At 40.4% G+C, this 25,156-nt stretch overlaps 2 protein-coding genes across 5 annotated transcripts; one reads left to right on the top strand and one right to left on the bottom strand.

Annotated features, from left to right (window-relative positions):
* Window position 1: 1 nt before the first annotated feature.
* ddx11 (DEAD/H (Asp-Glu-Ala-Asp/His) box helicase 11) lies at window positions 2–20,645 on the bottom strand. 4 transcript variants are annotated; one of them, XM_040025629.1, is made up of 28 exons: window positions 20,531–20,645; window positions 15,892–16,034; window positions 15,587–15,802; window positions 15,413–15,499; window positions 15,172–15,308; window positions 14,540–14,597; window positions 14,296–14,403; window positions 12,927–13,014; window positions 12,614–12,816; window positions 12,429–12,503; window positions 12,151–12,228; window positions 12,016–12,062; window positions 11,852–11,931; window positions 11,699–11,740; window positions 10,459–10,526; window positions 10,333–10,371; window positions 10,100–10,235; window positions 8,354–8,488; window positions 8,152–8,264; window positions 7,994–8,066; window positions 1,937–2,040; window positions 1,696–1,845; window positions 1,513–1,581; window positions 1,311–1,411; window positions 636–720; window positions 452–527; window positions 214–368; window positions 2–128 (listed from the first exon to the last, which is right to left on the bottom strand). In XM_040025629.1, exons 2-28 carry the CDS (start codon window positions 16,018–16,020, stop codon window positions 96–98), a joined length of 2,685 nt encoding a protein of 894 aa, XP_039881563.1. In that variant the 5' UTR covers window positions 16,021–16,034; window positions 20,531–20,645; the 3' UTR covers window positions 2–95. The 4 variants fall into 4 exon arrangements, with proteins under 4 accessions (XP_039881563.1, XP_039881561.1, XP_039881565.1 ...); XM_040025627.1 differs by lacking the exon at window positions 20,531–20,645 and adding an exon at window positions 16,373–16,493; XM_040025631.1 differs by lacking the exon at window positions 20,531–20,645 and adding an exon at window positions 16,373–16,447 and having other exon boundaries at window positions 15,892–16,030.
* fkbp4 (FKBP prolyl isomerase 4) lies at window positions 16,765–24,346 on the top strand. The gene is made up of 11 exons (XM_040025636.1): window positions 16,765–17,175; window positions 17,692–17,836; window positions 18,384–18,526; window positions 19,228–19,348; window positions 20,559–20,715; window positions 21,163–21,253; window positions 21,348–21,431; window positions 21,525–21,710; window positions 21,836–21,979; window positions 22,391–22,486; window positions 22,594–24,346. Exons 1-11 carry the CDS (start codon window positions 17,077–17,079, stop codon window positions 22,693–22,695), a joined length of 1,368 nt encoding a protein of 455 aa, XP_039881570.1. The 5' UTR covers window positions 16,765–17,076; the 3' UTR covers window positions 22,696–24,346.
* Window positions 24,347–25,156: the final 810 nt, after the last annotated feature.

Genomic DNA, 25,156 nt, shown 5'->3' with positions numbered 1-25,156 from the left:
CCCCCCTCTTGCAGTTGCACATCATTCTCTTATCATCCTAACACAAGTCTCCGTGAATATTAGGGAGATGTTAGTTGGGTCCTTTGGGAGAGGAACTATGCTTGTTTCTGCTTCTTTTCCAGGAAGAACTAGGAAAGAAGAACATACAGACAAAATATGAAAATTTAAAATGTCAATCATGAAGGGGACGTTTTTAACAATAATGTTTCTCACCTTTCGTAAGGCAGCAAAAGCAGGGCCAAACGTCGTGTGTGTGGTACTGCGATCTTTAATCCACGTGGGAAGTTTAGAGAGCGTAGCAGGCCGGGAGTAACGCCTGTCACACAGCACAACGGAGGAATAGTCGCCCCGATGACGAATAGCTCTTCCTTTGAACAGAGGATATCACGCACAAGTTAATAAAACTGTATTTTGATATTGATATGTATTAATATGACTTTGTTATCTGTACCTATAGACTGATTGACAGCCTTCATGCAGAGGTTTTCTATTAGAGCTTGTCCTGGACTCCTCCCCTGACTGTGAGGCTGAAATAGAAAAAAAGAAGAGATTTGATACTAAGCTGCATGTCGCCTTCCCTCTAATCTTCTATTTACAATGAAGTCACAGTAGAAGCTGCTGGTAAAGACTCTCACCAGGTGTTTGTCCAGATATGACATCTTTTCTTGCAGCTCTGGGGATTTGATGTTTGGATAGGGCATTCCCACCATCACTACACACCTGTTATCAAAAGCACAAACCCACACTGATTAGTGTGATATACTTTAAACCAGGGGTTTCAAATTTAAGACCCAGTGGCCAAACTCCAATCTGGCTCACTGCACGGTTTTAGAAAATGTGAAGGAGAGAATACATTTTATATTTTTAACTGTATTTTAATACATTTTCCTGCTTCTCTTGCTGATAAAGACATCCCCCCATGGCCATTCAAACTACATTGAAGTAATTAAGTAATAGACAAACAATTAAATGACATAAAAGTTCTTGTTTTTTTTCCCACTATCAGCTAGAAATGTCTTTTTTTATAAATAAAATAAAATAAAATAAATAGGAAATTTTTTCTGAGAACAGAAACTTCATGTTTTATAATTACAGCACAGTCTGGGTAATGGAAAGAATTCTGTGTCTTTTTCTTATATTAACACATCTCAGCTAAAAGTGTAGTTCTTTTCACTGACTGAAAGGCCAGTTTCAATGGTCCAGCCCACTTGAGATCAAAATGGGCTGAATGTGGCCCATGATGTAAAATGACTTTGACTTTCCCTGCTTTAAAACGGTGTACAACTGCTTGTTCGGCGCCCTTCAATTACCTGCCCAAATCATCGGAGAAATTGATTCCCTCACTCATCTTTCCCCCAACCACAGAGAACAACAATGCTCCTGTGAGTCCACTGCAGTCCGCAGAACACCTCTAAAGTAAAAAAGACAATCATTGCTTGGCAGTGGTAAAACACAATCCTAATGATCATCAGTTTAGTTATGAGATCGGTTGTGTCAAGAGTGCAGTTTTACCTGGATACAACGGGAAAACTCATTCAGCACCTGCTCTACCTGGTTGGCCTTCTTTGGCTCCTGAAAGATCTGAGGTGGTGTGATTAGATAATTAAGAGACTATAGGACAAGATGTCTTTTGACTCTTTTTAGTGACTTGAGTATTTACTAAGTAGTTTCCAGTAATATATAAAGCTAATGTACCTTCTTCTTATTAGCCAATCGAGTAAGTGTACCGCTGGCCTCCCAGTGAGAAATGATCCTCTTCGAGTAGTCGTAAGAAGGGAAGAAGCACACCACGCCCCCGGGAACCACGTTGCAAATGTTGGAGAGAATGCGCCCGGTCTCATCCATCTGCAAACAAATGTGCATCAGTCAAATGACACCACTGTAACCAATGAATAACAACGCAAACTTCATTCAGTATTCTGCATGTGTGAGTTACCATTCGAGGCGTGTCTCTGTTTTGGAAAGTGAACTCGAGCTCCTGACCAGATGGGCCACTGCACAACACGAGGGGAAGGATGTTCTCCGGAGGAATTACGTGACCTAGAGGGCAAAATTTCTGTTATTTATCATGTTAAATGCATTAATGCAAACTAATATTCTTATGTTATTTTCGTGCACTAATACACTTCAGTCAACCTATGCACAACCACTACCACTAAGGCTTGCATGTGTTGTGAATTAAGATCATGTTCAAATGTCACAAAATGAGTCACAGAGCACAAAACTTAACTTGTTATAGGTTGGGCTAAAGTTTGTGTACAGTGGATTAATTTATGGTTTAGTTCATGAGATGTCTTGTATTTCCTCCTCTGCTTTGCCTATAAACAATCATCCATCTAAACACATCAATTTTTGGGAGTCTTCAAAAATTACAAAGGCTATTTCTGTAGATCTTACCCTAAGTCTGTAACTGAACAATAATAATGTAACAATACAATATAAGTAAATAACATAACTATCGTGATGGGATAAGCAGGATTTGTGCTTGTCCAGGTAACTTCGGAGTAAATCCTGAGTTTTCAGTATCATGAAGGCAGTTTGCCACGTACTGCGGGACATCTCCATGGTAACTTGTGCAGCAGATCTAACCAGCTCCAGAGCAGACCATGTTTGAGGTAAGAGATCAAAAATTATAATAAATAAATAAATCACTGCATGCTGATCAGCTATTTCTCTAGAAAAAGTCACTATTCCCTCAGACAAGTCTGAGGGAATAGTTTAGATTCGAAGAATCTAAACATTTAGTTTATTTCCTAATGGACATAAATAATGATGATGAATAATAAATATATATTCTTAGACACAACTTTTTTTGCTTGTTGGCTACAAACAATTTAAATTATTTCATTTTATTAAGCATTAATATATGAGCCTAAAACAGGGCACCTATTTCTTAGGGGTGCAACGATACACAAAATTCACGGTTCGGTTTGATACTTTGGTGTCACGGTTTGATATTTTTTCGATACAAAAAAAAAAAAAATGTACATGCCTTTTTAATTTGTCATTTATTAAAATTATAAATATATATTTTAACTCAAAAGTACAGTTTTTAAATTTAATGTTACTGAAACAAAAGTAATTTAAAAAAATAAATATATCTCAGGGCTCTCAAAATTTCAAAATCCCTGGTAGCCCTTCGGGCAGGGACTCTTCAGTTTTTGGTAGCCCAAAATAAATGTAAGTAGCCCGAATAAAAAAGAGAGCAATTTTTTGATTGATGTTTGTTTCTGTTGTTCCTTTACAATATTATACATTAAAGTATAATATTGTAAAGGAAACAAAACATTAATCAAAAAAATTGTTGAAAAACAAATTACAACATTGTATAAAAATTACAATCATCAACTCAAATACTTGGTTCTAATTGAACAGAAATTTCTATGAACTTGTAAGAACTGTGTAGGACATGAATCAGTCTGTGTCAGATCCTGAATTTGAAATTTCCGCTGAAGTCACGGGTAAGAGACAAGTGGAACCAAGATCGAGGCCATTTGCTTTTTGAAGTTTGCAAAGACTGCTAAATTTTGCCAGTGGTAGTTCACTCTTTGCAACATAGTACGCTGTTCTAAACAGATTTTTCAGGTTTATTTTTAGTATGTTATTTGCAATTGGTGTTTGTTCTGGGAAAGATATTGCAGACTGAGCAATAATGCATTTCTTGCATTTCTCATGGCTTCTAATGGGGGCCTTTCTTAAAATGACTGGTCCCAGTAACAAAGGCGCTTGTCCACTCAGAAATCGAGAGAAAACCAACAACACACCCGGCAGAACATTATGTTATTTACACGGGTGCACATAAGTGGTCCGCATGTGCGCATTCGCTGTCAAAATAAAAGACGCGCACCAGATAAGAAGTTGCAACGCGCGTTTGCGTCCATATAAAAAGCACCGTTTTTGTCCGCTAGAGTGGGATTTTCACGGCACATTCTGCACCACATCTCTGTGCGTTCATCATTTGTTTGAAGCCAGCTCACCTCCTGCAACCACTTTTCCGAGAATACGTGCTTCTTTTGTGGTTCGGACTCCTTCTGACATTTCTTTGGAGGTAGAGGAACACCAAAGTAATTGCTTAAAGGAGCTTCTTCGACATCTTTAAGAGTTTTAAACAAATGTCTGTCCTCCTCCAGAAAATCTTATGTGTGCAAACACGCATTGCAACTTCATATCTTGTGCGCGGTTTTTTTTTTTTTTTTTTTTTGACAGCGAATGCGCACCTGCGGACCACTTATGTGCAGCCCTGGTTATATAGCTCGTCATATTGCAGCCACAGAAATTCTTTTGTCCATGAAACCATAAAGCTGCACTTTCTTTTTGCCTTATAGTCTGATTTGTCATAACTTTTCCGTTTTGTGGTAAGCTTTTCTTTGGCTGTCACTTCTTCACCCTGACCTGTCTTATTTGGCTCAGCAGAACTAAAATATATACCCTGCTGCTTTTATACACACACACACACACACACACACACACACACACACACACACACACACACACACACACACACACACACACACACACACACACAACGGTCAGCGATTCTCTGCGTGATCAACCTCTCATATGTTTAAGCTTGCTGCGGGAGATTTCACTTGTCATGTTTGCATAGTAAGCTAACGATTGATAAGACGATGTCGGAGGAATTGGTGCACAAATTATCATCACTCACCAATCAGTGCTGTCGCTCTCTAGCGATTTTGCAAGCCCTGTATCTGATTGAGGAATCACTCATCTTTGGAAAAGAGAGTTTATTACAGAGAAATGGCTCTTTCCAAAATAAAAGCTATACTATACGCTTCTTCTGGGCTATATTCTCAGCAGCATATTGTAGCGGGTCAGGGCTGTTCGGGGTTCTGTTTGTACAGTTATGTTTTGTTTATGTTGCCATAGTGACGGGTGACGCCCTCTCGCTGCGACGGTGTGTCCTTCCGGGGTCAGAGGGCGCCTTGTGTGTTGTTGTTGTTGTTGCTGTGCGGTTGCCGCGCTGAGCAGTTAGCTAGCGGCAGTGTTCTTCTGCAGATGTCAATAAACGGCTGTGCTCCCTGGCTAGCTCACGGGAAGCAAGACCAAACGACACCTCCGTCTCCTCGTTGTCTGAGCTCGCTCATTGGTGTCAGAAGTGGGATGATGGTGGCACCCCACGTTCTGACCCGAGTGACTTTTCCCCCGCTGGTCGTGACCGGCTGGTGCGCCAAAAGAAGGCACCTGGACATTTGCAAAGTGAAAGCAAAACACAAGCGCAAATTCAAACGCGATTTCAATATGTCACATATTGACAGTGGCTCACCGATGCCAATGACATAATTACCCAGCTACATTTCCGAAAGAATGCAAAAGCATTGACATATATTTTTTCTTCCTACAATAGCCCGACGGGCAGGGCAGAGATAGATTTTGGTAGTACGACTGGAAAAATCGCTAGCCCCGGGACGTTGGGCTAGCGATTTTGCAAGCCCTGTGTTACAGGCATGGCCCTTTAAGGATGAAGCCTGATGGGAAATGTATTCGGGATGTGTGTAGCGGGACTGCCTGGTGTGTGTGTGAAGAGAGAGAGCGGAGAAGGGGAAAAAGTAACGGTTAGCTACAGAAGAGACGAAAAGAAAATAAATAAAAGGAATATAATAACTCCCTCGACAGCCAGAGTTGTGTCGGTGATGCTCGCTGTGAGTAAACTGTTTCAGCCCACTGTACGCGGTGTTCGTGCCTTAGAGAAGAAATAAAGTTCGGTGAAGCAGTTTCCTACGCCTCCTTTGATCTTTTTGCTAGCGGAGTTGACCTGTATAGTAAGCTGTTGCCGGCTACGAGTCAGTTACGGAACCTTCAAGTAACTGCCAGAGGTTTCCTTACTACGGTTCGGGGCCGTGGATCTGGCGCGGTAACACCTGTATCTGATTGAGGAATCACTCATCTTTGGAAAAGAGAGTTTATTACAGAGAAATGGCTCTTTCCAAAATAAAAGCTATACTATACGCTTCTTCTGGGCTATATTCTCAGCAGCATATTGTAGCGGGTCAGGGCTGTTCGGGGTTCTGTTTGTACAGTTATGTTTTGTTTATGTTGCCATAGTGACGGGTGACGCCCTCTCGCTGCGACGGTGTGTCCTTCCGGGGTCAGAGGGCGCCTTGTGTGTTGTTGTTGTTGTTGCTGCTGTGCGGTTGCCGCGCTGAGCAGTTAGCTAGCGGCAGTGTTCTTCTGCAGATGTCAATAAACGGCTGTGCTCCCTGGCTAGCTCACGGGAAGCAAGACCAAATGACACCTCCGTCTCCTCGTTGTCTCAGCTTGCCACGTTGGTGTCAGAAGTGGGATGATGGTGGCACCCCATGTTCTGACCCGAGTGGCCCCGGCCGGTGCGCCAAAAGAAGGCACCTGGACATTTGCAGGACTTTGTGTGGGGTAATGGGGTCGTCGGGGACGACTGACCCCTTAGGTGGGGGCTATGTAGCGGGTCAGGGCTGTTCGGGGTTCTGTTTGTACAGTTATGTTTTGTTTATGTTGCCATAGTGACGGGTGACCTCGCTGCGACGGTGTGTCCTTCCGGGGTCAGAGGGCGCCTTGTGTGTTGTTGTTGTTGTGCGGTTGCCGCTGAGCAGTTAGCTAGCAGCAGTGTTCTTCTGCAGATGTCAATAAACGGCTGTGCTCCCTGGCTAGCTCACGGGAAGCAAGACCAAACGATACCTCCGTCTCCTCCTTGTCTGAGCTCGCCACAATATTAAACATATCAGGTCCCCATAAGGAGAATCATGTGCTAACGGCTGTCTAAATGACTCGGGTAAAGTTTGTAGCATGCATGCTTGTTGTTTTTGTCTGCTTCCACTTGTCTTTGCACTAGGATGATGTTGGCGTAAATGTGCAGTCATATTCGTTGTGTTCCCACTAGTGCTGTCAGCGTTCATCTCGTTGAAATGACGTTAACGCCACAACACGGCAAATCTCCGTTAACGAGCTACCCCTGCGTGGGGCTAGACGGCCAACACGTTAATGAGCTAACTGTGCTAACACACTAGTTCCCACCCATGTAATTGAGCATTGCGTGGCACATCCAACATACTGTTTTACTTTAGTCCATGACCTTACCTTCAGGGTCATACACAAGAAAACCAAAATAATTCCAAACGCCAGATCTGAATGAGGGTGGGGGAGGTTCAATTTGCCATGTTGTAAGGAGAGCTTAACTTCTGTCTCGCTAGCTTGCCCTGCACTCTTCCTTCTGACAATGCTGTCTGTGTTGAACGCTCAGTGGATCTGCGCTAGACAGTGCAGCCTAGGCGGAGTAGTCGAACGCAGATTCACTGAGCGCTCAACACAGACAGCATCGTCAGAAGGAAAGTTGATAAAATAAATTACAAATTTTGTATTGTTCGATACATATGCGTACTGAACCGAAAGCACTGTATCGAACGGTTCAATATCGATACGAGTATCGTTGCACCCCTACTATTTCTACTTAAACTTTATTAATATAATAGATCTTTTCCAGGTTGCTGAACAAAGTGCTTAATATGTAAGCAGATTCACATTCCACTTTTCCTGTTATAGACAGTGACACCACTGATTTGTCTGCAGCAGCTGTGTCCCTTTCAGACTCTATTATATGTGAAACCTCTTTGTATTTTCCACATAGTATAGTTTTATGTTCTTTTGTAAAATTAGTCTCTCTGCTGTGATTGGCTATAAGCTGACACCACCTTCTTGTAAACATGCTCATAGGTAGATTGGGAAAGCCTGGGTTAACGTATTGTGCTCACAACCACCTTCGTGTGACATCACCTGACTTCAGGAACTTATTCCTATAACAGTCTGGGTAACCTCACTGGAAAATTAGAACTCCATCTAAATGTCTGTCATCATTTTTGTCAAGCAGTCTAATTATTCCCTTTATCAAAATTTCCCACAAACAGAAATCTTGATAATCTCGTCACTTAGCGAGAGTGCATAATAAAAACACAAAAGGGGGAGCTCCACAAAGTACTGTTGTGTTATAAAATGGGCCACTCACCACAGGAAAACTCAGTGATGCGCTCCTCTCCCACCCCAGCAGAAAACAGAAGCTCTTGTTTGAAGTCTGAAACCTACATATAACATCCTTTAGAGTGGAAAGATAAAAGATACGCAGCAAGAGCTCAGTTTATTTTTAGAGGATTTAACACAACTCACAGGCTGCATAGTTCCTCCTGCAATGATGACTGCTCTGCACTCCTTCAGCACCTGGGCAAAGTGGACTGCCGGATTCAACAGAAGGAACTTGACGCTGCTCTCCGACAAAGACCCTGTAAAATAAGCAAAGGGTGTACTTTACACTGTAATGCGTTGATGTCATAACTGTTCTTTATTTTGTGCTGTGTGTTTAAAATGGCACCTTGTTTGTGCACCACCACTCTGCCGTCAGTGTTGCTGTTAGTGAGAGCCATGAAGAAACCCTCCACTTGCATCATTGGAGATGCAGACAGGACTTTTTCTGTCTCTACGGACTCCTGCTGGTCAGCTGAAGGAACTGCACACAAAACAAGAATACAAAATAAATTTCTAAGAACGCTGAAACCCCCCCCAAAAACAAACAAACAAAAAAACAATAACCTAACCATAAGGTATTATCACATATTATGACTTCATCCCGCACAGTTATGACATTATTGCACTGACAAAATCTGTCCACAGACAGAGAGACATGCCTGCCAAGCTACTCAAAGGCCTCTTTGTGGCAGTTTTTGCTCCCCTATAACATATACTCAGAGTCATAAGGTTAAAAACAATACCAGTCGGGTATATTGGCTGGTAAAACTCACTAAAAGCAGAGAAATACTGTTCGACCTGATGTTTTATGTTGGGCTGGATTCCAGTTTGTTTGCATGTTGGAATCAGAGACAAATTTTTTTATTTTTTCATTTAAAAATGTCTACCCGTGCAACTCAAGTGCAGTTTTACAAATCCATATAAATTTTTAATGCACTGAATTAAAACAGTAATTATTTCTGTGCTTTAGAAACTGATTCACTGCAAAAGCTGAGTGTGCATCTGAATACTGTGAAACTTTCTGCTATCATCTACTTTAGCTCTTCTTCATCTCAAGTGAGTCTGACCACCTTAAAGTAATCAGGTGACTTTATAAATGAGGAGGCCCCGGGGCAGAACCAGGACACGCTGGAGAGATTATATCTCTCGGCTGGCCTGGGAACGCCTTGGTGTTCCCCCGGACAAGCCGGAGGAGGTGGCTGGGGAGAGGGAGGTCTGGGCCTCTTTGCTTGGGCTGCTGCCCCCGGTAAGCGGAAGAAGATGGATGGATGGATGGATAGATGGACTTTATAAATGAGCCATAAACATTATAATTAAGAAACCACAACAAAATTCTGATTGTAATATACTCGATTCATTTCAGACTGGAGACAAATCCGGAGTGTGCTCCGCCTTTCACCGCCAGCAGTTTGTTTTAGAAATTGATTCTCGTACTGAACTGTTGAAATAATTTGTAAAACTTAGTATAGAATACCTAAAAAGAGCTTTTACACAATCTGCCTTTCATTTAACAGCATCAAGGAATTGAACAAGCTCCTCAAAAGTCTGAAGATGTGATGATAAAAATTAGTGTTAAACAATCAGAATAATTATTTCTATAAAACTCTAATCTTTATATGATATTGTGATGGGTAGTATAACCCCTGAAGCAGGGACTATTTGTGTCTTTGTGATTTATATCTATGCTTGAATATATCATCCATTGTGTATCTACTACATTGAATATTATTACATTAATTTTTTTTCAATTTCACAGTTCTGTTCTCCTGCTGAGGGGCTACAAATGGAAATTAGGTAGTAGCTAAATATGGTAAAAATCATGTGAGATTAATTGCATTTGCTTGTATTGTCTCTTTTTACACTTTTCTGACACAACATCGTGCAAAAAGCCAAGTGTAAAAAACTTTCAGAACATCTTAGATCTTCAAAAGTACTTTTGTGACTGATTTAAAAAAAAAAAAACTATGTACAGTGAGGCGTTCTTTCAGTATATACACTATGCCTCCAATAATGATGCAATTCTCAGAAATATTATTTTGTCCTGAAAATTATTTAAATATTATTTTTGTGGGTAACAAAATACACAGCCGACCTGTTCCAGGGTTCTGGTTGCTCTGTAGGGTCTGAAGGTAGCGGTTTAAGCCTTCTGTGCGTCGGTTCTCCTTGTTGTTGCAGTGTGTGTGCAGAGTCACACCTGAGCCTGCGTACTTCTCCACAAAACCCCCCAGCTGCAGAGAGAAAACCAGGGTGGTATAAATGTAATTTTACATAAGTGAACTCTCAGACGTTTACCGTCTTTGTATGTATGAGATAAATCACACTTACCTTCCTGCTGATCATGCTCTTCTCAAAGTATCTTTGTAACTACAGCAAGAATGACAATGAGAGCTTGTAGTTTCAATGAGGTGTGCAATTAAAATGATTGTGATTCCTAATAGAATTACCAACTACCTTAAACAAATTTATATTGTCAATCTGAGCCTTGAAGAGAAAGTTATTGATGGTGAGCATCTCTGTTCCTAGAAGAACAAAAAAACAGATTTGTGCCTTGATATGTATGACTGCGTGTTTACAGTTTGTGGTCAGAAGTTTACACTCATCATATGTAAATGTCATGGTAATTTAGGGCTTTTAATAATTTATTAGAAGTCATTCACTCGTTTGAGGATGGAATGATTATACAGCATACATCTTTGGGTGCACAAGTTTGAATTTATTTGGGATATATATCTCACACCAGGCAAGACCCCAGGTGCAGGGTGTAAGACGCTAACAAGCAGGGCATACATGGAACGCCATAACCAAGTGGGTGGCATAGTGTACAGAAACACCTGTGCCGAATACGGCCTGGAAGTCCCGAGGTAGGGTGGTAGAGAACGACCGAGCTAAGATCCTGTGGGACTTCCAAATACAGACGGACAAAATGGTGGTGACTAACAACCGGACATAGTGGTGGTAGACAAACAGAAGAAGATGTCCATAGTGATAGATGTAGCGGCTCCCAGTGACAGCAACATCAGAAAGAAGGATCATGAGAAGCTTAAGAAATACCAAGGGCTCAGAGAAGAGCTGGAGAAAATGTGGAAGGTGAAGGTAACAGCGGTCCAGAAGAGCGCAGTTCTAGGAACAGCTAAGATACTGTGCAAGACCTTCAGTTAAATGTTAAATGTTCCTTAGCAAGTTGCATCTTCACCAGTTGATTTGGTAGCAATCAACAAGCTGCTGGTATAACTCTGGTTGAATATTTGACGACTCTTGGCAGAATTGGTACAGTTCATTTAAAATGGTTGGTTTCCTGTTAATATACAGACACAGACCTGCTGGCAGTAAATCAATGATAATCAGTAACAAGAGGTTTATAGACTTTAGCTTTGTTAAATTAAAAGAAACCGTAGAACCTTCACCACTACTTATTAAAAGTTTTAAGTGATTATACAGTATGTACACATTTGAGTATGCATGTATAATTTTTGGCCCTGTGTTCCTTAGAGAAATTCCAAAATAAATTCAAACTTGCACAACTAATTCATTTTTTAAAGACACTAAAGATGCATGCTATACAATCACTCCATCTTGGAAAAAGGAAAGCTCAAAGAAATCATTAAAAGCCTCACATTACCTTGATATTCATGACCATGATGAGCGCATGCAAACTTTAGACCATAACTTTATGTGTTTATCATTGACTGACCTGGTTGTGTAGTCTGGCTCTGTGGACTCTGCCCCACCTTACCTGGAAGAACAAATAGGAGCAAATAGGAACAAATATCAAAATGAGGTGCATTGCAAAATTTGATTTTACTGTCCAGCTATTACCCTCACTAAGCTTGTTGCAGACACTCACCTCCCAGCACCCGAACAAGTCCCTCAATCACAAACAGGATCTGCTTAATGTACATCAGGTTCTTTGCCTTCAATCTGCTCCTGGCATTTAAGAAACAAAAATATCAATACAAAGAAGGAGAGACTGCGATCAATTTCCGAATAAGCGAATTTTCTGAGACTCACTTATAGCGGTCAGCATACTGGCTGAGCTGGGAGTGAGCACGACAAAGCTGCAGAAAATTGAAACATTAGAACATCACAAGGAAGAATCGTCTCAGAAATCTGTATTTTGTGCATGTTATAGAATAATGTGTTCACCTGTGCTCCACTGAGCTCTGCACTGTGTATACAGGAGAGAGTGTCACTAAGGTTATGAGCTTCATCTATGATCAACACCTGTAAAAGATACCCCAAACCTTTTTTTTTAATATTCCTTTATCACTCAGTCATTTGGTCATATTTGTATCCATTATTTTCAGATATTACAATTGAAAAGAGAAAAAAATATATTTCTTAATACTGCCAAGATATTTTAAACACTTATTTTTCTATATTTTTAAGAGAGGAAGAAGAATACCAGACATATATAATTGTACCTGTCCCTTTAGCTGGACACCTGCTGCTCGTCTTGTAGCTTCATGAAGCACCATTTGATAAGGTAACACAACCAGCTACACCAACATAAACAAACCACAAAGACATTAAATGAAAACCAGATCTTGTGGGAGAAATACAGTAACCAAGTAGCTCTTGTTGACAAATCGACTGGCGACTCAGTTACCTGTGCAGGGGGAATAGCGAGACGTGTAGAGTAATAAGGACACGAGTGTGTTTCTCTGCCCAGCTTCAAAAGCTGCTCTATGTCATGAACAGCCCCCAGAACTACATCTCGCATCTGCTGCAGTGCTGAAGCCTTATTATAGGGACACACGCTCTTTGCTGGGCCTCGCTTACGTTTTACACCCTCTTCGTGATGATGCTTCTCTACAAAATGGAAGGAGAGATGAAAGAGGCTTTCTCGAGAAAAATCAATAAAGCCTGAGGTTAAAATAATTTCTGGAAGAAGAGCAATTCTTCCACAAAATGCCTCTCACCGTGCTTGTTTTTCTGCATCTCCATGCAGCGGTCATTTATGCGCTGGATGCTGCCCAGCCGCCGCACTTCTTCATTGATGCACAGATTCTGCAGAATTTTATAACAGGACAATGTCAGATGTCAGTGTCAAGAGTCACAGTTTTATTGATTGAATAAATGTAATAGTTTGTGTGCAATCCCAAGTAAAGTCTCAAGTACAGCGTCTTTGAATACTGTGTATTTCATAAAGGAAATACCCTCCTTCTACATAGACACAAACTAGATTGTTCAATGTGCTATAGAAAAGAACATAACACCATTTATCTTGCATTTGTTTCTCCATTTTTTCTATCATGTAGAGGATTTAACAGGCCAATCTTCCCAGCGCTGGGTGTTGTTAGGTGCTACTTGATAGTTCTGTCAGAATCTAAAAGGACTCTTTCAGAATTAGACTGTTTCATAACTGTTCCCCATCATATCCTGTTCTGCAAATGTCTTCTTGGCTTTATTATCCTCTGAAAATCAAGATCAGGTTTTTTCCTACATTTGAAAAAGCCTCTAACGGGCTGATTACACACATAAGAGTCTGCATACGTCAAAGGCAATGAACCTTTGTTAACTTATTTGTTATTTCTGACCATTTGATAAACGAAATATAGTTATTACACCTGTATAATAAAACCTAGTTAACAAAGCACGTTGGGGAGATTCTTTTAGCTATGCTTAAAACCTCTTTGGGTGGGAGCAGTAAAAATCCGCCTATGAAGGAAAAACTGCCAGTAGGTAAACAAACAGAAAGACTTGGTGGCGTGCTTTATGAACAATCTGTACTTTTACTGACAAAAAAAATAAAAATAATAGAGACAAATTATACCAGTCAGTTACTTTGAGATATTAAAGGAAATTGGCCCTGTTGGCCCTGCGACAGACTGGCGACCTGTCCAGGGTGTACCCTGCCTCTCGCCCTATGACAGCTGGGATAGGCTCCAGCGCCCCCCGCGACCCTGAAAAGGATAAGCGGAAGCGAATGGATGGATGGATGGATGGATGCCAGAAATCTCTCAAGTACTCGAGCTGACAAAAGAGGCACCATGGAGAAACAGTCAAAAGCAACTTCAAGAAAAAAGTATAATCACATCTATTGAATGAATAAGTGAACATTGAATGAATAAGTGAACAGGATGAAGAGATCCATGCAAAAATTTATCAGCTCATGTTCATATATTGTTTGTGTTACTTTAATAAGATAAGATGTTTATGTACTCAACCAATTATGACATTTGTGCGTTTCTGTGTGTGTGTGTGTGTACCAATGACTGTATAAACATTTTTTTTTCCTCTACAGTAGAAAAGATTTTTATTTTTTTCCAGTCACTGCTGGGTACATACCTGCCGTGAACCCAGTGTGACCACACTGATGTCCTTGCTAAAGGGGCTCTTTTGTACCTCGTGGACAAACTGGGCCAACTGGGAATGAGTGCGGCTGCAGTAGTAAATCTACAGATATGCATATGAACACAGTTCCACATCAGGAGAATGTCCGATGCTCATAATTATAATAATGTTCTTGTTATAAATATATCCATCCATCCAACCCATTTAACTCTTACAGCTACAATGTGAAATTTCATACCTTAGTAACATGTTCTTCAACCAGTTCATCATCCTCATCTTTTTCAGCTCCAAAGAATCTGAGGATGCAAGCAAAGAAATCCTTTGTCAATTTCAGACTCTCATTTGGATTATTTATTAATTTTACCCATTAATTCATGTCCTCACTTAGTTTATTAATATATAACTAAAGCTAAACTCAAACTAACAATAACTGATGTATGATACACAAAAAAAAAAAATTGAAAATTGCACCACGTTGTATTTGAACTAGCAACCTTTAGCATACTGAGAGAGGACTGGTGCTCCATTCAAAATCAATGGGACTGTATTATCAGAGAAAAGTTTAATATTTCAGAAACGAAATTTTGAAAATCTAAATAGAAGCACGCAATGCATAACTGAGCTGCTCGTTTTGGCATATGAACACTCTGTCTATGACACATGGTGCGAGACTAGTTAGCAGGTAAAGAAGAAGAAAAATAGCCAATGACAATAACATGTACTAGGACTGCTGCTTTGCAGCAGTCGCGCCAACGAACAAGCAAATCCACTCTGGAAACTAACAAAGACTAAACTGAACTGTAACCAAAAACTCAAGATGAATTCAAACTAATTAGAAAATATGAAACTATAACAATCAGTCTTCCTCACCTGCTCTTAATGTTTGATTCATCATCGCTCTCATATTCTGCAATGATTAGCTCCTCGTCTTCTTGATCTCCTGTTGCCTCGACCTGCTCCTCTTTACTGAGCTGAAGCAGCTTGAATGCCTCATCCTCTTCATAGCTCTATGACCAGACGAAACCATTTCATTCACTTGTATTAAATGACTTGGAATAATTTTAATATCCAAGTAAAGTTCCATTAAATGCTCATGTACATGATGGCTCACCTTTCGCTTAACCGCATACTTTAGCTGGACATTGTTTCGGATCATTTCTAACCGTTCTTCTCTCTTCTTCCTCTTCAATTCTTCCTCCTGACACCAAACCAATCAACAATAAGAAAATGTTGAGCAAGTTAAAATTCAGACTTCACATACACTTCACATCCAAGTTTTCCTCACCTTCAACTTTGACACTAAATCACGTTCTGCTTTTTTTTGCACAAAGTCAGTGATCCAGTCCAGCTCTGCTGAGGAACTGACTGCAGAGGACTGAGCAGCATTAGTGGAAAGAGCTGCTTCTCCTTCCTGCAACAGAGCAGCTGCCTCCTGCCTCTTTCTCTCCTCATAATCTGTGAGCCAGCTCAGTGCTCCACATATCAGACTCAGTGACTTGCCCTAGATTGACATAAATAGACAAAAACACTTATTAATGAAGTCCAACAGCTTCTGCACAGATATGCTTTTCCCCATGCATTAGTACACACCGTTCCAGTGGGACTTTCAAAGATGCCAACTTTGCCTTTGTCAAGTGCGCTGTACAGGGCTTGCATGAACTCCTCCTGGATGTTATAGGGCTGGTAGGGAAATGGAAACTGTGCCCTACTATTTTCCATGCTCCTAAACCTTCCTGGAAGGAAACACAAAAGCAAAGGTTAGTTTCAACATTTCATTTCTGATATGGACCTTTGACTTGCCTCTACAAACAACCGATTAAAGCACCCTTTCAACCGACGACAAATTCCTTTTTCGGCTGGGCTCATTTTACTACAATAACTAAATCTTCATTAACTAAAGACCTTACCTGTTCACCATTACGTTGCGTCAAGCAGCTAACATTTAAAACCGACAGCTTTTCAGCTATCTTTAAAGTGAAGCGTTCTGCTAGCTAGCAATCTTTCTCCTTACAATCGTATCTTTTATCGAACGTCAATCAAAATCTGAGAAAATAGTACTGCCGTTTCTTACCGTGTATATCATGTAAAATAATATCTGTTTTTACTTGTCAATTCCCGGCTATTCAACAACCGCGCCAAAAAACAGAAGTGGTCACAGAGTCTGGCCAATAGGAAACGAGCTACGAGAAGGAGTGCATGTTTTAATGTACAGTAACGTTTGTGCGGACGGGGTTGTGTGTATTTATCCACGATTTTGTCATTTACTGTTTGTTTGTTATGTTTGATGACAAAGAATGTCAGATAGCCTTGATATTAGCAATTTGAGTACTGACCTAAAACATTCGTAAAATAAGCATGAGTATTGCTCGTTGGATTTGCTGCCGCCTTCCAGGTAGATCCTTTAAACTATATTTAACGTCACCTACGCTGGTCCCTCCCCCCCGGTACCTCCTAGACTGTCTGGAAAGTTCTCTGCCCTTCTTTAAGCGTCTGTGAGATGCCAGATTGCAGGATAACGTGGACTGAAGGCAACATTGCGTAAACCTCGTATTATAAGCCGATAGCAGCGTGACTGGTGAACTATAGCAAAGGACCTCTGTTGCTAGTTGGAAGTTGTGCTGTATTCTCGAGGAAGTTAAGCCAGCTAGTAAACGTTGATCAGGTTGTTGCTTGCAGCACTTGATCTGAGGAGTAGTAGGGGCTTTAGCCACCGTCACTATTAGCCAGTGTTAGTTTGGATTGTTGTGCAAGGCAGAGAAGGGACAGATCAGCTCCATGACGATGACTGCAGAGGAACAAACAAGTGAAGTACAACATACAATCCCCCTGGAAGGAGAGGACATCACACCAAAGAAAGATGGGGGTGTTTTAAAGGTAAAAAATGGTGCTTGATTTGGTACTCAACACCTAGCTAGCTGAGTGGTTAGCTGACAGCTTGTTTACTGTTCGGCTAGGTTAACGTTAGCTATCGATAGCTATGCTGTCGCATACACTGATTTAAAAAAAAAAAAAATACAACGAAAGCTAACTTTAATGCTAGGAACACCTTATAATGGTATGCAGCGTCACAGTTATGAGAACTAACTCAGTACCAGAATGTCAGAAACAAGACTAGCTGTCAATGAAACGGTCTGCATTTCTAGAAGGATCTGGAGCCTTGAAGAAACAACTGTCATTTTATTGATGGACACATCCTATATTTCATCCCACAATGAAACACATACTGAGGGCTTTAAATATATAGGCCTTGGTTCAGAATAAACAAGTTTGCAATTTAGTCGTTCACTAAGCGAAGTGCGTGGTGCGCGTGCAAGGCAGCGATCACAAGCATGTTCAAGAAATTGCTTTCTGATGTTCTTTGATAAATTCTCGTCTTACCTTTTTCTCCAGGTGATCAAAAGGGAAGGTACAGGCACAGAACTGCCTATGTCCGGCGACAAAGTGTTTGTACATTATGTGGGCACACTTCTGGACGGGACTCATTTTGACTCCAGTAGAGACAGAGGAGAGAAGTTTTCCTTTGAGTTGGGCAAAGGTTAGTTTCATATTTGTTATAGCTGCACAACCAGTGCAGGATTTTCTCTACGTTTTAAAAAATGACCTTTTACTAAAGGAAATGAACCAGAATGCATTTAAGGTAACACGTAACCACATGACCCCACATAACCACAAAACCAAAAAAGGGAGGGGCAGCTTGAGACAAGAAAAGCCTTAAAGTGTGAGTTTTAATCTGGGGAGATCGTGGCTCAAGAGTTGGGAGTTTGCCTTGTAATTGGAAGGTTGCCGGTTCGAGCCCCGGCTTGGACAGTCTCGGTCGTTGTGTCCTTGGGCGAGACACTTCATCCGTTGTCTACTGGTGGTGGTCAGAGGGCCCGGTGGCGCCAGTGTTCGGCAGCCTCGCCTCTGTCAGTGTGCCCCAGGGTGGCTGTGGCTACAATGTAGCTTGCCATCACCAGTGTGTGAATGTGTGCGTGAATGGGTGGATGACTGGATGTATAAAGCGCTTTGGGGTCCTTAGGGACTAGTAAAGTGCTATATAAATACAGGCCATTTACCATTTAATCTACTTTTTCCCCCCATAGGACAAGTAATAAAGGCTTGGGACATCGGTGTAGCCACAATGAAAATTGGGGAGTTGTGCCAGCTCATCTGTAAGCCAGAGTATGCCTATGGCTCTGCAGGCAGCCCACCCAAGATACCACCCAGTGCCACTCTTGTTTTTGAGGTAAGGATGCCAGTTTTCATTGTCCATTAAGTACTTTTAGCTGTGTCGTTTGAGATACTGTATATCTGGGCTCCCATGATAGGATAGAAATTGAGAAGTAGCTTCAATTCAGCGAGTACAAAATACTTTACAATCTTTTTCCTTCCACGTTTATAAATTACCTTTACAGTTCAGGTTACACATTGCATATTTCAGTCAGTCTGTCTCAGTTGTCTTTTCAGTGGATTTCAGCTGTGGATCATAAAATGCTTAAATTTAGCATTTAGGATAACTTAAATAATTTTTCTGATAATGCTTATCTCTTTAAGTGGTATCTCTGTGGCCAGACTTGCAAAAAAGCAAATCATGATAAGCAGTTTCACAATTTGAATCTCCACTGTGCTTATAGTTGTTGCTTCTGATGGTGTTAAAAATTGTTATACAGCCTTCTGTTTTTATTGTTTTGTATAAAACCAGTTGTTGCCTTTTCATACATTTAGAATAACTGTTGTAACCTTTTGTTTAAAGACTACAGTAAAAGAAAAGGAAAAAAAATGCAAACCTGAATGACTGCTCCCCCATCCCCTGTCCCCAAAAGAACTAATCTTTTGAGGAAAAAATTGGGAACTTTGGAAATTATATTGGAAAAGTTGTTGTTGTTTTTTGTTGTTTTTTTTAATGAAAAGATATACATTTTTTGTCACATGTCTACACGCTTATAGGTGGAACTGTTTGAATTTAGAGGGGAAGACATAACTGAAGAAGAGGATGGAGGAATCATCCGACGCATTATCACTAAAGGAGAGGGATATTCTAAACCTAATGAAGGAGCAGCTGTTGAAGGTAATGCATCCAGAAATGTGTTTGATACAATTAATTTCATGTTTTATATTTCCATCCTTGGAAAGTAGAGTCCCTGGTTAAATGTGTTTAAGTAAGAGCATATTGAGGATAATAATCTTTTCAAACTAAGGGATACCACAGGGAAAATGAAACGGCATTAAAAGAAACAGCGTTGCCTTTGGTTATGGTCTTATATGTCCCTTATTATGTTTTAACAAACCCACTGAATAATAATTCAGTAACCGATTGGTTTTGTCACCAAGAGTGGACTTGCAGACATAACGAAGAAACTACTTTCTCCTGCGCCCTTGTCACAAGGGGTCGCTAGAGCAAGTAGCTTTGCATGTTTGATTTGTGAGTTTTACACTTCTAGGCGATTTGTGACTCCAGCTGGAGTTAAACGAGCAGCATTTTACTTGCCAAGTCACTGTCTAAACCACTACAATATAGAGCTATTCAAAGGTAAACCTGCAGATATCCAATTTCAGTAATGGTCCAGGTGATGTATTGGGCTTGATTAAAACCTCGATTATACTTTCCAAGTCTGCGAGCCTGAGTGGCGTTCACTTTTGTTTTGTTCCCCCCCCTTTGGACCAACTGTGTTACAATGCTGTGGTTGCAGCCATTCCACAACTCTCTATGAATGGTACTTATGGCCATTAATCAATGGTCTTTGAGCAATGGTCATGACAATTTGCATATTAATGATCAAGGAGCCCATTGTTCACTCAGTGGGCTAGTTTCAATCATTGTGCAAAGGTACTGTTTATAAGCGTGGTTAAACCTGCAGTCAGCTGAGACTGAAGAGCTCACATGGATGAGTGACGAAATGTTTCTCCAACTGAAACCGCTACGTCTAGATGAACAAAATCAACTTTTTGGGAGTTCGGGGAGAATTTACATTTCAGCCCACCGAATATGCACACAAGTATAACAGGAATGTCTACTCGGGTCTCCAGCTCATCAGTGTGACTGTAAATGCTCAAAGATGGCTGTAAGACAGTTTTGGTTTCTTTAAGAAACTGAGTCTGTAATCATACAAGTACCATTACACGGAATTCTTAAAGTTCCTAAAAATGAGACCAAATGATGGAAAAGAACTTCACTGACACTTTAGAAATGGCTGACTTTGTAACGTGGCAGTCTGCCAAGAAATCAAGACTGAGTGGGACATGAACTAACCTGAACATTTTCTTTCTGTCTTCTTCAGTAACCGTGATAGGGACCTGCGATGACAGTGTATTTGACGAGAGGGAATTAAAGTTTGAAATTGGAGATGGCGAGAGTTTCGGTTTGCCAGCTGGAGTCGAGAAGGCTATCATGGCTATGGAACAGGGAGAGGAGGCGATCTTCACAATTAAACCTAAGTATGTTCACATGTGCAAATTCTTACCACTAATTTCCTAGTGGTGACATTTTATGTTCATATGAAGTCAGTCCAATTTTAGACTCTTGAACTGCTTTTTCTGCAGCTCTCAAGCATCACTTTACAGAATATTTCCACAGTTTAAAGATGCTGCTGTAATAGTAAATAAACATTAATTCCTGCAGGAATTAGCTACATGAATTTTTAACTGGATAGTTGTGCAGTCTTTGGTTTTAAGCTAAGTGACAGCATGAGTAATGACTAATATAATCAACTATAACGGTTAAGCTTTGCAATGTGATTAAACAGGAAAATGGCTGCAGAATTATCTGGTTTTTTGCAGTATCCAATACCTTAACTTAAATGGTTTTTAAGTTGCACACCAGCAGTGATTTTTGTGCCCTTTACTCATGACTAATGATAATGATATGTTTGTCTGATTTGTTAGATATGGTTTTGGGAATGCAGGAAACGCAAAGTTTAACATTCCTGGTGGAGCGACATTGCAGTACAAGATTAAACTAACAGCCTTTGAGAAGGTAAGGTGGGAGTGTGTGGCAAAGACAGCAGCACTTTAGATGCTCATTTACAATATTTTCATCTAAAAAGGAAAATGTGTTCTTTCTATTTTAGGCTAAGGAATCATGGGAAATGAACACATCAGAAAAGCTGGAGCAGAGCAGCATTGTCAAAGAGAAGGGAACACAGTATTTTAAGGTTTGCTTTGTTTTGTTTTTTGTTTTAAATTTAAGAAGTGATCCTGTCTTGGATTTCAAGATGTTTTGTGATGCAATGGTTTATATGCTTCAGGAGGGAAAATATAAGCATGCATCAGTGCAGTACAAAAGGATTGTGTCATGGCTGGAACATGAATCTGGTTTGTCAGAAGAGGACGATAAGAAGGCGAAAGCACTGCAGCTCGCTGCACACCTGAATTTGGCCATGTGCTTCCTTAAACTACAGGAGCCAAACAAAGCCCTGGAACACTGTGACAAGGTATCTGGTAACTGTTCTTTGTCTTAAAGCAGCACGTGTGTGTGATCAGTGGTTTGTCTTGGTTTTTGCTTAAATACTGAAAACATTTAATTATATTTATGTAATTATATTTAATTATGTTATAGTCGATGGAGTTGGATGCATCCAATGAAAAGGCGTTATTCCGAAGGGGAGAGGCACTGTTTGGAATGAACGAGTTTGAGAAGGCGAGAGATGATTTCCAAAAAGTGGTTCAGCTGTATCCTGCCAACAAAGCTGCCAAGAACCAGGTATAACACAGTGTGCCTTTGATGTGTAATTCAAGCAGCTTTCAATGTTGAAATGTAATCAATCTAAGATGATATTTAATTTAAAAAAAAAAAAAAAACTGTCTCTCTCTGTTATGGCAGTTACAATTCAGTTTGGTTAATGTGTCTAATTTTATTGTACTACCATCCAAAATGAGACAGGCGAATGTTTAATTTATTTTCATGGTGTAAACGAAAGTTTATACTGGATTCATTTAGTAACAAACCAGGATGGGTGAACAAATATGACTGTGCTTCTGGGATTGAAAACGCTGTTTTTTTAGGTCACTGGTCATAAAACAACTGTTCTGCATATCCAGTCTTTTAGTTGTTGTTGTACCCATAACATATCTGGAAATACAGCAGGGTGACGTCTGCTTTATGTTCTTCCAGGTGCTACTTTGTCAGAAACGTATAAAGGAGCAGCACGAGAAGGACAAACGCATCTATGCCAACATGTTCCAGAAATTTGCAGAGAGGGATTCAAAGGTGATGGATCTGTTTACTAAAACAGCCACAAGAGGGTGTGATAAGCACGATTTTAGGTTTGGCAAAAAGTTGAAGGTGTGCTGAACTGGTTTGTGTCTCGTGAACAGAAAGAAGCAGAGAAGGGGAAGAGTGAGAGCGTGGAGAACGGAGAAGATGCGATGGAGGTTGAAAACGGAGAAAAGGAAGCTGGGGGTGAAGCAAAAGCGTAGATGAAGACGCAGCTTTTTTTTTTTTTTTTTTTTTCCCCCCTTTCCTATTCTCTCCTGCGGTTCATCTGTACTTCAGACTTTTGTAACTCTGGCCATTTGTGTTTAAGGTGTGATTGTTTGTGTGTGAGAATGAGTATGTCATCGACAGCACTGACCTTGGGCACGTCCTCGCTGGCTTTCTTCTTGTTGGGCTTTTTGCTGTGGCAGCTAGCCGACTGTGGGGTGAGGTGTCGTCAGGCACCGTGGGACGTGGATTTAAATGAATTGTATGCTACAGTCCTACCGCCCCCCGCCCCTCAACCCCTCCCCCTCAACTCTGAACTGTGCATGTGGTTTCAAAAGAATTTGGGAAGTGTGGGGGGGGAATTGCATCCAAAATGTTAAGTGCTGAATTTCAGAACCTTCACCCGTCAAGGGCTAGACCATCCCCCACCTTGCACTACCTTCTGTATGACCCACCCTATGTTTTTTGCTGTCCATCCGAGCCTCCTCATGGGCCTACTGATCAATTCCTAGAGTTGTGATGGCTGTGTGCATAGATCCACTGTGTTTTCAATGTTAGTGCCTATGTCCCAAAGTATGTATGTAGCAGCACTGTGGATAGGTGGAGTAATAAGATGTTGGTGTGAAATAGCTGTCAGATTTGGAGCTTTTCTCTCAGTTTAAAATTGAGTTCACTTTTAACCCCTAGGGTACAGGACTGTTCACCTTCTGCTTTGGAAATGATTTTTTTGTACTTTTTATTTCCTAGTGTTGTGCTTGTGATTCTGTATTGTTCTCAAAACTACAAATACAACAGTTTACTTAACTGGAATATGTGCATTTTTAAAGCAGCTACAGTAGAAACTACCTGAATTAGCTTCTCCTGGACGCCCTCGAGTATTAAGCAGTTAAGTCTTAATTTACTGTAAAAAAAGTACTTGTATGAAAGTGTACATATTTGGCTTGTCAGATTCAGGTTTAGACTGTACACGAGAGGATTAAATGAACCTTTATTCATTTTAGTCAGCAGTGCCTGCAGGAAAGGGATGAAAAACCAAATGAGAGGCCCGGTTTTTTAAAAACATGGCTGTGGGTTGTATGTACAGCTCATCTTTGTTGGGGGGAAAAGTCACTGCTTGTTCTGTCCTGACAGAAGGATTTAATAAACAAATGGATACAACTCAGCTGCGTGTGATATTTTTGACTTGTACATGCATTTCCTCCCACTTTTCGTTGGTCACGTGAGGAACTTGAGAACCTGTGATGTATCCATCGACACAAAGTGTGCAAAATAAAGAATCTGCTGACAGTGTCACACGAGGAGGGCGACTCCTCAGCTGGACTTGTGCTCTATGATGAGGAATTTGTTTATACGTTAAGCAAAATTAAATTGACCTGATTTTAAATGTTTAAAGGTTGTACGAGTTGATGATAGCCATTTAATCTGTAATAAGTTTGATTTGTAATATTTGCATTGCAAGTTAACTGAATTTGGTGTTTGCACTGTCTGTCACATAAAGTAAGCTACTGCAAAAAGATGTGATGGGGTGGGACGGTAAATGCATTTTTTTTTTTTTTTATTATTGTTTCATATTGTGCTTTAATGAAACATAAGGTTAACTAAGCTGTTTACTCTTCATCTTTATGGGAGGAATATTAAAATCTCTGTGCAAAAATACCAGTGTTGTGTGTATTTTGAAAATTAAAACTACTGAGCTTGCACCTGTGACAGTCAGGAGGCCTTGTCTTGAGGAGGAAGAGGTGTTTATCTGATCCTCAAGCTCTCTCACTCAGCTTACAGATGTGCTTTCTCTCCCTCTTGGGTAGTTATGACCCAGTACTGCTTATTCTCCACAGAAGTCAAAAGTATTTAAAAAAAAATTTCTTTACAGTGTTTAACTTTTTACAGACATTTCTTCTGAGAAGATCTCCTTTTAGTGACTGAGCATTTTAAAGGCAGACAGGTGTGGGGATCGCGCTTACCTGGGAGGGTCTGCTTTCTTTTGTGTTCTCTATGCCATGAGCCCTTTGTTCTTTTATTTGCTGCTCTTGATAAAAGACATACAGTATCAGAGTGGTTATATAATCCATATAGCCACTGGCATTTTTGATCATGTCTACGATTATGAACAGATGGAGGCAACACTGGATATAAATAAATGTAAAAAAATAAACGATTTTAATTCAATAGGGAAAAAACCCTTTTACTTTTTATTTGTTTATAGTCTTAACCATTATCCCTTAATGATCCCATACATCCACTGAATAGCACTTTGGATTAGTCATGGTGGCTGTTAAAGCATTGGTAATATTGTTTCTTAGGCGTGTTTGTTATTCAGAAAAGTCACACGCACCCTCAAAGTCTGGCAACTATTTTTTTGTTTTGCTTTTTAGATTTGAAGACACTTCTTACGTTGTCTAACTTTATTACAAATGTGTAATTGTAACATACGAATACATGTTACGTGTAAAACGTAGG

The sequence above is a fragment of the Simochromis diagramma genome, unplaced genomic scaffold (assembly GCF_900408965.1).
Source record: "Simochromis diagramma unplaced genomic scaffold, fSimDia1.1 OVJJ01000293.1, whole genome shotgun sequence".
NCBI lineage: Eukaryota > Metazoa > Chordata > Actinopteri > Cichliformes > Cichlidae > Simochromis > Simochromis diagramma.
This window is presented reverse-complemented; position numbering and strand designations above follow the sequence as displayed.